Below are 13,535 nucleotides of genomic sequence, written 5' to 3' on the forward strand. Positions count from 1 at the left end.
AGACCAGAATGATGTATGACAAAAATCTTGGCTCAAATGCAGCAAACGACCAGGGAGTCAATATTGTTAACACGGCACATGGTTCTCTAGGCAGACAAGGGCAATCGGACATGCCCGAGCATGTAGTCAAACCCTAAGGGTGAATTCAACAGAGACAATAGCTAGCTGAATGGCGATTCATGCCATCGCAATGGACAATGCGGCCAGTAATAGGGCCATCAACACCTGTTAGAAATAGAAAGTCATACTGCAGTCAAGCAGAGTCAGCATGGTTTTATGAAAGGGAAATCATGTTTGACAAATCTGCTGGAGTTCTTTGAGGATGCAACGAGCAGAGTGAATAAAGGAGAACCATTTGATGTTGTATATTTGGATTTCCAGAAAGTATTCGATAAGGTGCCACACAAAAGGTTACTGCATAAGATAAAAGCTCACAGCATTGGGGTAACATATGAGCACGGATAGAGAATTGGCTAACTAACAGAAAACAGAGTCGGGATAAATGGGTCATTTTCAGGATGGCAAACTGTAACTATTGGGCCACAGGGATCAGTATTGGTGCCTCAACTAGTTCTATTTATAATCTATATTAATGACTTGGATGAAGGGATCGAGTGTAAAGTAGCCAAATTTGCTGATGTTAGAAAGATAGGTGGGAAAGCAAGTTGTGCGGATGACGCAAATAACCTACAAAGGGATATAAATAGAATGTGAGTGGGTAAAAATTTGGCAGATGGATTATAATGTGGGATAATGTGAGGTTAACCACTTTGGTAGGAAAAAGAAAAATACTATTTAAATGGGGAGTGACTACAAAGTACTGTAGTACAGAGGGATCTGGGGGTTCTTGTGCATGAAACACAAAAAGTTAGCATGCAGGTATAGCAAGTAATCAGGAAGTCAAATGCAATGCTGGTCTTTACTGCAAATAGAATGGAATATAAAAGTAGGGAAGTCCTGCTTCTCTACATGACTCCCCTCCTGCTCCCTTGACCCCATTGGCACTAAACTGTTGACAAGCCAACTTCCTTTCCTGGCCTCCATGCTAGCTGATATAGTGGATGGTTCCGTCTCCTTGGGTACTGTCCTCCCTTTCAAAACTGCTGTTATTACCCGCCCTCACCCCCCACCACCCCACTCTCCTTGCAAGCAAGCTACCATCCCATCTCTAACCTGCCTTGAATGTGTTGTTGCCTCCCAGATTCATGCTCATCTTTTCAGCAACTCCCTGTTGAGTCTCTAATCAGGTTTCCGACCCTGTCACATCCTAACAAAAGTCACATTAATGTCTGTATTATAAGAACATAAAAAATAGGAAGAGGAGTAGGCCATACGGCCCCTCGAGCCTGCTCCGCCATTCAATAAGATCATGGCTGATCTGATCATGGACTCAGCTCCAGTTCCCTGCCTGCTCCCCATAACCTCTTATTGTTTAAGAAACTGTCTATTTCTGTCTTAAATTTATTCAATGTCCCAGCTTCCACAGCTCTGAGGTAGCAAATTCCACAGATTTACAACCCTCTGAGAGAAGAAATTTCTCATCTGTTTTAAATGCGCAGCCCCTTATTCTAAGACCATGCCCTCTAGTTCTAGTCTCCCCCATCAGTGGAAACATCACCTCTGCATCCACCTTGTCAAGCCCCCTCATAATCTTATATGTTTCGATAAGATCACCTCTCATTCTTCTGAATTCCAATGAGGCCCAACCTACTCAACCTTTCCTCATAAGTCAACCCTCTCATCCCCAGAATCAACCTAGTGAACCTTCTCTGAACTGCCTCCAAAGCAAGTATATCCTTTCGTAAATATGGAAACCAAAACTGCACGCAGTATTCCAAGTGTGGCCTCACCAATGCCCTGTATAGCTGTAGCAAGACTTTCCTGCTTTTATACTCCATCGCCTTTGCAATAAAGGCCAATGGTCAGTTGCTGTACCTGCATACTATCCTTTTGTGTTTCATGCACAAGTACCCCCAGGTCCCGCTGTAGTGCGGCACTTTGCAATCTTTCTCCATTTAAATAATAACTTGATTATATTATCATCTTTCCTTTGATGTTCAGCTCAGTGGGATAAGTAAGACCACACCTGGTACAGTTTTGGTCACCTTATTTAAGGAGGGATATACTTCTATTGGAGCCAGTTCAGAGAAGGTTCCTGAGGTTGATTCCTGAGATGAAGGATTTGTCATATGAAGAAAGGTTGAGCAGGATACATGCGGAAGCTGATCCCACGTCTGCAGATGATGTCGCTGAAGGACAGCATGCAGATGAGGAAAAGGGGCCTCATGATAGATCCTTGAGTCAACGATTCTAGGGGCAACGGGGTGGTGGTAGGAAGAGAAGCCATTGCTGGAGATGATCTGGTTACAAGCGGATAGGTAAGAGCGGAATCAAGCAATCCCGCTGAGCTGAACAACAAAGGAATGATGATATAATAGACATTAATGTGACTTTCGTTGGGATGTGACAGGGTCGGAAACCTGATTAGTGACTCAAACAGGGAGTTGCAGAAAAGATGAGCATGAATCTGGGAGGCAACAACACATTCAAGGCAGGTTGGAGATGGGATGGTAGTTTGCAAGGAGAGTGGGTAGGTTTTGAGTGGGGTGGGGGGTGAGGGCAGGTAATAACAGCAGTTTTGAAAGGGAGGACAATACCCAAGGAGACGGAACCATCCACTATATCATAAGAATTAGGAACAGGAGTCGTCCATCTAGCCCCTTGAGCCTGCTCCGCCATCAGCTAGCATGGAAGCCAGGAAAGGAAGTTGGGTTGTCAGCAATTTAGTGACAATGGGGTCAAGGGAGCAGGAGGGGAGTCACATAGAGAAGTCAAGCTCAGAGAGGGCTGATAGGACAGAAACTAGAAAAAGGTTCAGGACTAGGGCCTGAGATGGTAAGAAGGGTGTAAGCAGTGGAGCAGCTGTGCAGTTTCTCTCAATCTTTGTGACAAAGTCCGTGAGTTCCTTGCACTTGTTGAAGTGGAGGGTGGCAGAGCCAGGGAAAAATAGGAGGGGGTTAAGGAGGCGGTTGGTAGTGGAGAAGGCGGTAGGGGTTATTTTAGCGCTCTAGGATGATCTTGGAGAAGTGGACATTTTTGCTAGAAGGAAGATCCAATGCAGCTTGATGAGGGCTAGACAGATCTAATGGATAACAAAACAGATTGCCTGCATGATGGTAGACATCATGGGTGGAGAGGCCGCAAGAGATGGCAAAATCAAGGGAGTGGACATGAATATGGGTAGAGAGATTTTTGGCAGGAGCAGTTTAGGGAGGGCAGTGAATTCAGATAGGGGTCAGGGAAATGGAGATAAAGCTTTAAATCGAGAATGAGGGAGGTTATCAGGGATAAACTCTCGGTGGGGCTTGGGGGTCAGTAGACAATGAGGATTTATAAGGGGAGAACCAACGGTGAGGTGCTTGAAGGAAAGAAACCAAGGTGTGATTTATATACCCAATCAGGTATGTACTTCCAATAGCTTAGAACTCAGAAACCATGGAAAATGTTTAACTTTCTTGAACCTGACCTTGAAAATGGGTGTAATGTTACTGAACTCTTATGGAATTTCATGTACCCAAATGTTTTCAGATAACTTTTCAGAAAAATGATGCTCAACAATGCTACAGATGCATAATGGCTTTCTCCAATTGCAAGATAAGGAATCACTGGGATTGAGTTTAACATTGGGAGGAGCTTAGACCATCTTTCACTGGTACTTTAGCTATCTTAATTTACACACATTGAACTTGTATCATTGGTAAGCAGCCAAATAGCAAATATTTCTAAGATTAGGATTTTTTCTTTTTTGGCTTAATGCTACAGGAAATCTTTTATAATAACCACATCCATGAAACAATGCCAGTATTGGACTGCTTGATGTTATGGTCTGCAGCACTGAATATCACTATGGCACTTTGTAAAGAAAGTTTGATTCAGACTGATGTCGAGTTTGAGGGTTCATTATATTTTTTATGCACCTAGTTCATAAAACAATTTCAAACAGAAAAATTACAACCAGCAAAAATTACATGCATAATGCATCAATAAGAAAAGGCCCAATGTTTTACTCAATTAAAAGATTGGAAGAAAGTGTCAAAATATATACACTATCAGGACTATGGCCATTGCACTAAGGTTATCAATGTACCAGTAGTTCAGAGTTACATATCTTTGATGGCAACTACAAATTAATTTACTTTGTTAATATGATGCAAACTTTTAAAATCTGTTTTAGCCACAATCCCTATTTTGTTTTCTTTTGACGTTTAAGCTATCTGAAAACATATCTTATGAGAACATAAGAAATAGGAGCAGGAGTAGGCCATTTGGCCCCTTGAGCCTGCTCCGTCATTTAATAAGATCATAGCTGATCTGATCTTGGGCTCAGTTCCACTTCCCTGCCCACTCCCCATAACCCTGCACTTCCTTATTGCTCAAAAATCTGTTTTATCTCCACCGTAAATATATTCAATGACCCAACCTCCACAGCTCTCTGGGGCAGAGAATTCCAGATTTACGATCCACTGAGAGAAAAAATTCCTCCTCATCTCAGTTCTAAATGGGCGACGCCTTATTCTGAAACTATGCTCCCCCCCTAGTTCTAGATTCCCCCACGAGGGGAAACATCCTCTCTGCATCTATCTTGTTGAACCCCCCTCAGTATCTTATATGTATCAATAAGATCTTCTGAACTCCAATGAATACAGACCCAACCTTTCTTCATAAGTCAACCCCTTCATTGCAGATGAAGCACTTTTTAAAAGAGTTAAATGCCAGCACTTTAATCTATAGCCGCAATGCTAATCTCAATATATTTGGCAATATATTTCGCTTCATAATACCAATGAAAAATGACAATAAAATGATCAATTTGGTCGAATGATTCACCATGCTACTTGTACATTTGTCCACATATATTTTGACTGATCAAGGATATTACCAATGTTCCATTCTATAGAGGGCAAATGATTCCCCAAAAGATTTAAATGCAGTGTTATTAGACTACCTGGCCGAGGGACACAAATTAATCTAGACCTTTTAATCAGAATGTTACAACAATTCAAGTTCAGTTTTACAATACTGTGCAAGTTTCAGTTGAGGGAATTGATGCCCTTTTGGACCTCCCATACTACTGGTCACCCTGCAAAGAAAATCTCCAATAACTACCGTCTTCAGGTGTAAGCCTGGACAGTGTCGGGAGGCTATTTAAACATGGCAGCATCACAACTTCACCTGATATCTATACATAGTTTCCAGCAAGGGTCACTGGATTGCAAACAGGAGTGGGAACATTGGCTAATGCTATTTTTCCCCCTTTCCTGGCAGAGAGGCTAAACTGCAGCAATCCAAGATCATGCCTGGGTCACTCCTTGTTCATATGACTGAGTGTCACACTAAGCAGTGGCTTTACTAACTAAACCGTCTGTGAAGCTTCCTGTTAGCCCAATCATAAACCAGTTTTACAACTGGTATTAATTTATAAGACAGCAATAAAAAGCCAACTAAAGTGCGTTAGTCTACTAGTGTTTGGCTCATCTTCAGCTGATCAGTAAAGAATTGGATAATACTAGATCTATATATGTATTACCTCAATGGCTTTGGAAATGCACAGGATAACAAAGCTACAAGAAAGGTTTCTTTCTAGTCAAGTCATAACATTTCTGCATTTGAAACAAATGTTCAGATTTTAAATTCAATGGTATTTGACTCTCTTGCCAAATTTTAACATTTATCAGCTGGTAAACAAACTTAAGAGGATCTTTCTCCTCTTGAAACAGATTTTTGTGCCAGATTGCCAACCCACAAAGTTGTTTTAAAACATCATGATAATTTAGTGTTATTAAATAAGGGACAGAGCATAATATTTTTTTTAATGTTATAACATTGCATTGGAATGGCCTTACTGCTACCCTCAAGAGTAGACAAATTTGATATGAACTTACCAGGCTCCACAAAAAAAAATGCCTAAACAAATCTTCAAAAATATTAAGTACAATTTAACAGCATTTAAATTGTATATTATGCCGAAGTGGTGTCTGAATAAGTTGCAGTTGAAGGCACTAATCAAAACTCATTAACTAAAATATCCAGTTAAAAAACAGGTGTAATCTGATTGTATATCATTTAATGTTAACGAAATCAACAGTTCAGATAAAACTACCTCATGTATACAAGAGAAACTTGATTGCAACCTTTTGAAAATTCAGCAATTATGTACATTTTTATTGGTTGAATTTGGTTACGTAGATAGGTACAAGCTTTAACTTAGTGACGGAATTTCTTGCTCGTGTCTTTCGCGTAGTCCAGAAGCATTTGGCAAGGTGTGAACTCTCTGCCGTACACATTTTCATATTTCGCCATTTTGTCAACCAACGTGTTTGCTCCATAGGCATCTAAAAATTTGAATGGCCCTAAAGTGGATGAAACCCCATTAACATTAATTTCATTCTGAATAATGACATTTAAATAAAAGTGAATTATTTACTATGTTTGTAATACCTGTACAGCAACACTGACTCCTATTTTAAGCATTGTAAATATTTGGCTATTTTAGTGATAATACTTTTTCTCATCAGTGAGATTACACTTATTCCACTCAAGTGAGGTTGTAGACAATCTTTTTTGCATGATCCATTCAAATACAACACTGGGACAGCACTGTTGCAACAAATCAAACTGTATATTTAAAATTTATCATCCAGTTAAATAAAAACTCTACGAGCAACTAAAATATACAATTCTAACAGAAATTGCATAGATTTTTTTAAAACTTCAGTTACCAATGTGATTTTCAAGATTCTGCTGTATCTAAACACAAGAACCACAATGTACTAGGTGACCCTGAAATAAAAACCAGTGAAGCAATTTGATTTTCTGCAATATTTTATAATACACCTGTTGACATATAAAAGCAGAATATTTGATGACAAGCAGTTGAAAACAAAATTTCTCACAAGAAAAATCCACAAAACTAACATGGACAGGAAATATTCCGTCATTTGGTCCTCGTCACTCTTCAGAAATTCTGCATTTTGTTAACAGAGTATCCTCTGGATTGGAAACCTACACATTTATCATCTAGTGTTGGCCACTTGTAATGTTAATTCAACCCTTTTACACTACATTCAAACAATCTAATGAATACAAAGGGGAAGAAATTATGTTTCAGTTGTCAGAGGCTTGGTCAGACTCCATCTGGAAAACTGTGTTCAGTTCTGGGCACCGCACCTCCAGAATGATATATTATAGGCCTTGGAGAAGGGATACTGTTCCGATTCACCAGAATTATACCAGGGCTTAAAGGGTTAAATTATGAGGACTGATTGCATAAACTTACCTTGCATTCCTTGAGTTTAGAAGGCTGAGGGGTGAACTAGTTGAGGTGTTTCAAATGACAAAATGATTCAGTAGCATAGAAACAGAGAAACTATTTCTTCCGGTGTGGGAATCCAGTCAAGGGGGCACAATCTTAAAATTAGAGCTAGGCCATTCAGGATTGAAATCAGGAAGCATTTTTTCACATAACCGATAATGGAAATATGGAACGCTCTCCCCAAAAGGCTGTGGATGTTGGGTTAATTGAAACATTCAAGATTGAGATTGATAGATTTGAGATCAGCCATGATCAGATTGAATGGCAGCACAAGGTCGAAGAGCTGATTGGCCTGCACCTCTTCCTATGTTCTACTATACAACTTTCCACAGAATTTCAGTTAGAGATCATTCTTTCGCCTCCTCCCAATGCAAATCAAATAGCATTTTTTCCTCCTCTCCCTACCCTCACATTTAATTTTCTCTCCTCTCAACAGTATACAGTTCAACAGGTGCCGGGTTAAGTTGACTACCTCAATCTAATGAATACAAAGGGGACTATGATTAACTAGAGTCTGGACGGTGTCAGAAGCCTATTCAACCACAAGTCCTCCACAGCAATGTTCACTTTCATTTTCTTTTGGGTGCACAGCCCCTTTTTCCTATTTAAAAGCTGGTGAGCCATCTGCACGGAAGCTGCAGAGCACTTAGAGAGAACATTGCACCACATCCACGCCCAATCTTGTCCTCTTCTATTCCACACATATACACATTCGACAAAGGTTGCTGGAAAGCCATCGGGAGCAGGAATCCTTTGATAACTCAACATAGACTGGTGATCAAACCTAGAAATTCCATTGTCTGTACTGCTTCGTTAGTCAATATCATAATGGAAATGCTTTGTATTTTTAAAAAACTAATGGATAATCTTCCAAATATGTGCTTCAGTTTTTCCGTACTGCTATCAGCCATTTTCCACTCACAATGGATGGAAATTCATGGGCACACTGCATTAGTGGCAGGTGAGGATCCCTGCTGCTAGTGTATATTCAGAAAGGTGAGTGCACTCTGCCTAATTTGGCTTCATTTTTCTAGATTTTCCCTTTTATCCATTCTGTCTCTCTTTCCCTCTCTCCCACTCCCTACCTCCACTTAACTTGGTGTAATTAGACATTACCACCAGACGGTCTGCTTTTCCAGAACACCTGACATTGTACACAAAGCTCTTCTATTTGTTCAGCTTAGTTTTCAAGTGGGAAACATTAACCAATGGGAACATTTTGTCTCTTGCATTTTGTATTTACTAATAGCTTTACCTCAAATCCAAGTACATCAATCAAGAAAAATCTTTGCTTGCAACAGAAAAGTACCAAAATGACTGGAATTTGGGGAAAAAAAGATTAATATGAATTGGCAATTCTGTAGAAATGTTATCCAGTAATTTTAAAACTTTGCTTTTCAAAAAGCAGGCTTCAGACAAAATTCCAGTGAATGGTCTAGAAAAATAAGGTAAACATACAACTCATTTTGCATCAAATGCTCAACATAGGCCATATTGTTTATTATTAGTATAAAGTTTCAGGGTTCTGGAAAAGCACAAAATCCTAAGATACAAAATATTTAGTAGTTGATAAGTAGCAGGTCACTTCAAATTTAGCAATTACTTTACCTCCAAGGCGTGGTGGGAATCCTAAGCCAAAAACAGCACCAATATCTCCTTCAATTGGGTCGCTTAATATTCCTTCTTGAAGGCACAATACTGCCTCGTTCACAAATCTCGACACCAACCGCAACTGAATATCTTCATCGGATGAACTGCAAAGGGAGAAAACGAGTCAGTATATTCTAAACTGAAACAGGATAGTGTCAGCACAGAATAGAGTACTTCAAACAATTTGTCCAATAATTACATGCTGAAAATTCTGGATAATTATTTTTTTACATGATGAATGCAGACTACATTTCCATGTCCCCAACATTCTCTATCCTCCATAAACACATATACACACAAAACATCAGTGCCTGAATATTTGAAAGCATTGTTGTGTGAAACTGCTCCATAGGCAAATTCAGATAGTAAAACAGCACAGCTGCTACCTGCATGATTACCCACCCATAAGTGGTTACAATTTGCTTAAACGTGCACAGAACATGAAACCAATGAGTATTTACACCCAGTTGCATTTAAACAAACTTATTTAATATTAAATTAGCTAATCTTAAACATGATTCATAGCAGTAAAGATTAAGTACAAGTTTGGCCCAAAGCAACAACAACTCGCATTTATATAGTGCCTTTAACATAGTAAAACATCCCCAAGGTGCTTCACAGGAATTTGACACTCAGCCAGTGTCTTAATAAGGAGAGATAGAGAGGCGGAGTGTGTTAGTGAGGGAATTCCAGAGCTTATCTCCTAGGCAGCTGAAGGCACAGTTGCCATTATGGGGGAACTAAAAATTAGGGATGCGGAAGAGGCCAGAATTGGAGGAGCAAAGCCTAACCGTACATTACAACAGTAGTGCACCTTATTGGCAATAAAGTGTTTTCGGACGTCTTGAGGTTATGAAAGCCTCTATATAAATGCAAGCCGTTTCTTTATTTAAACCTGGATATCCCAATATGTGGCAGAGCTCGTTATAAACAGCGACGACAACACTTGTAATTAATTGGTTGTAAAAGCTTTTTGAGACATTCTGAGGACATGTAAGGTACTATATGGATGCAAGCTTTTAAAAAAAAAATAATGGACTATTTACTGGTATCCAAGTTGTCATAAACTATGCAATTGCATGAGCATAGATAGTATTAGTCCTCCAGTCAACATACTGCATTTGAAGAATTTACAAAATATTTTACATTTTACTTACACCTCAGGGTTGGCAGGCAGTTTAAAGCGGTCTAGAATTTCCTTAGCACCTGGATTCAAAGTTTTACCTTTCACACCTGCCTGGTAAAGGTAGCAACCTTTTCCCGTCTTACGGCCTGAAATTGAAAGAATTAAAACTGAATTTGATTACTTTCATTCAAGTAAATATGAATCAGAAAGCTTTGAAGTTCACTGGCGTTACTGTAACATTTAATAGTTTCAATAGCCTTATTTCACAAGTTTTTTACTCCTATTTTATTAATTTAAAAAAATGGGTTCCATGGTATTTGAATCCTCTGTCATCGTGAATAATTTCCCTGAATCAACTTAGTCAATCCCTTTATAATTTTAAAAATTTCTAGTAGGTCCCCTCATAATCTACTCTTTACAAAAAGAGAGCAAGTCCAGTGGGGAATGGGAGATCAGGGATAGAGAGGGAGACTGGGAAATGCAGTGGCTGTGGTGCACAGAATTTTCTGCAGAGCCGGGAGTAGCAGCAGCAACGTGGTCAACGCAGAGAAAGGAACAGTGAAGGGATGAGTGAAACCTGGACACTTTATCATGTGCAAACAGTGAAAGATTGTTTCCACGATTAGGATAATGGGGAACAAGGAGACAGAAACCACAGATTATAACTGGAAGAACTTAGAGGGAAGGGAGAAGGAAGGTTTTAATACAGAAGACCCATGGGATGCATCACCACAAGTAGCTATTGAGATAGAGACTAGAACATCAAATAAATCACGTGCAAAGATACTCAACCACAGAGACCCAACCTTTATAAAAGGTGGAGGATTGAGCAACATTATTCAGATGTCAGAGGTTGGGTGTGATTTTGGTTGAAACAAAATAAATTGACATGCTTTGCCTGTGAAATTTATTATATAAAGCAGTCTGTTCTCTAAACATAGGAGCAGCAATATTGAATCAGCTACAAAAGCAACAGTGAAGAAAACTTGAAAAGAGATCAAGGATTATGAAGGAATCATCTGATGCATATTGGGCTGAATTTAATCCTGGTGTGGAACTGAATTGCAGATCCAGAATCTGATCCTATACTGTGACAGAGCCAGGTGATAACAGAAATAACTAGTGAGAGAAAACATTGCATAAAGGGACTCCAAATATTTGGACATCTTATTGGTTAGGATGGAGGATAAAGAATTATTTCCATGTTGTGTCTATAGATTTCTCATATTACAGCTGATTTTACTTACCCAAAAATCCCTTTGCAACCATAATCTGTAATACTTCAATACTTCCACCTGCCATTCGAGAGCCAAATGCTTTCCCCAAATCCTCCGCGACATGCGCTGCTACATCAATACCAACTTCATCAATCAGTGTGGCGGTGCCCACAGGAAACCCAAAGTTAGTTGTAACTGAATCTAGTTTCTTTGGGTCACCATGTTCCTGGAAATGTAAGTCATTATTATCTTAGGTACACATTCCAATAAACAAACACCTATTTCCCTCACAACCGAACCATAAAAATTGAAATTCCTTGAATGATTATTTTGTAAGAGGAAATGTCATTTTAGTGCATACAATATTTTTGCTTCATTCCATTATGAAAAGTATAGCTAGGAACATTACAATGGAGTGAGAGATTAGACCCTTCTACTTTAGTTCAATAAATTTTAGGCCAGTGTTAAATGAACGTGAAGAAACCAGTTAAACAAAGCCCTCCAGAGAAATTCTTATTCAAAAATGAAAACATGTTGAGCCTAGCTTTTTTCAACAAAATTTCATGACTTTATTTAACATATAAAACACCCTATGTAAAATATTGTGCACAGGACATCTAGGGGCAGTTACATGGTGTTACCATAACTACTTAAAATCAAGTTACTATGTTTAGGGCATGAGCAGCTACACTTTTTGACATCCAAACCATTATTCACTTGCAGCTGTAAGTCCCAACTTACAGTATATGGAAACATTGTAGTGTGGACAAAAAGTAAAGGAATTAGCGACGTTTAATGTGCATAAGCCAGAACTACAGTATTATATACTACCAGTCTTAATAAATATGAATTTGGCTAACACCTAGGAACTAAAAAATATATATATATTTTTTAAATGGTAGCTGCTTTAGATGTTTATTTTAAAGCTGAGACTGCTATTGCAGCAGGGTGTACATTTAGGCTTTGCATACATATCCTATTATGCTCATTTGGTAAGCACATTAATACTTCATCAATAATCATGACTGAAGTTTGGCAAATTTAACAACTCAATGTTAAATATCACATATTCCAGCTCAATGACAGCAAATGGTCCACCTCAAATTTTCATTCCTACCTCTCTGGAAGCAGGTGATTCATACTAGGGTATAGGTCAAGTGTCAGCTGCCCTAAAGAATCTCACCTAGATAACCACTGTACACATGGCCACAGATTGGGTGTTGGCAGAATATTCAACCACAGGACACAGAACAGACAAGCCTCATCACCAGACATATTCTGATATACAAGGATCACTGGAGAGTGATCAAGAGCAAGTGTGAATGGTGGCGGCAGTTCAAACCTACATGATCAGAAATGAAGACAAGAGAATCTATGGAAGAAATAAATTCTGAATGCTACAGTGGGGACTCAATGATGAACAATTTTTACACTAGGCTTCATTTAATTTCAGATCAGGTCTACAAAGTCCCGCTAGCCCTTAGAACTCTATTGTAGTTAATTCATACTGTTGTTTTTAGTAAGTTATCCATGATTTGAGTGGAAATAGGTTTCTTCTGCAGTGCAAAATTTACAAAGATTACAACAGAATCACTTCACAAGTTTAAGACAACGCTGCATTTATTGTATAAAATTGTTTTAGAAGCTTCTCCATAATGTATGCATATTTATAGAAAGCTAAACTTACATACTAAACTATTTTTCAATAAAAATGTTGGGTAAAGATTTATGGAGAGCAAACAATTTTAATTCAAGCTAACACAATCTAAACAAACCTGCAAGATTCTGAGTGCTTCTGCTAATGTAGGTCCAAGACATCTTGTAGTATAAAAACCAGGGCCATCCTAAAGAAAATACAAAGTCAACTTTACAATCAAAATGTTTGAGAATCAAAAGTCTTTTTCCACACAGAAAAATATATATTTGAAGTAAATTTTTCAACTGGCATCTAACCAGAACCAGATGAGACTTTAAACTCAGACCTATCTGTCTGGTTAGGTTGACACTGCATTTTTTTTTAAAGATCCAACTGCGCTATGGTAAGAGGAGTAAAACGTTCTTATGTCCTGTCCCTCAACCACCACTACCAAAAAAGATTAGTTGATCATTCATCTTGTTGCTGTTTGAGTAACCTTACTTGACACATAAAGGGCTCAATTTTTCCCAGTAT

The 13,535-nt window shown here is 38.8% G+C and overlaps 1 protein-coding gene across 1 annotated transcript in view; it reads right to left on the reverse strand.

Annotated features, from left to right (window-relative positions):
• Positions 1–6,192: 6,192 nt before the first annotated feature.
• Positions 6,193–13,535, reverse strand: part of hadhab (hydroxyacyl-CoA dehydrogenase trifunctional multienzyme complex subunit alpha b) — a 105,568-nt gene continuing 98,225 nt past the window's right edge. Inside the window, exons 16-20 of the mRNA XM_070885137.1 lie at positions 13,141–13,209; positions 11,396–11,591; positions 10,180–10,294; positions 8,981–9,126; positions 6,193–6,410 (exon numbers count right to left, since the gene is read on the reverse strand). Of these exons, the coding sequence (XP_070741238.1) occupies positions 6,265–6,410; positions 8,981–9,126; positions 10,180–10,294; positions 11,396–11,591; positions 13,141–13,209 (672 nt within the window). The 3' untranslated portion in view covers positions 6,193–6,264. The remainder of the gene's footprint in view (positions 6,411–8,980; positions 9,127–10,179; positions 10,295–11,395; positions 11,592–13,140; positions 13,210–13,535) is intronic.

The sequence above is a fragment of the Pristiophorus japonicus genome, chromosome 7 (genome assembly GCF_044704955.1).
Source record: "Pristiophorus japonicus isolate sPriJap1 chromosome 7, sPriJap1.hap1, whole genome shotgun sequence".
In the NCBI taxonomy this organism is placed as follows: Eukaryota; Metazoa; Chordata; class Chondrichthyes; family Pristiophoridae; genus Pristiophorus; species Pristiophorus japonicus.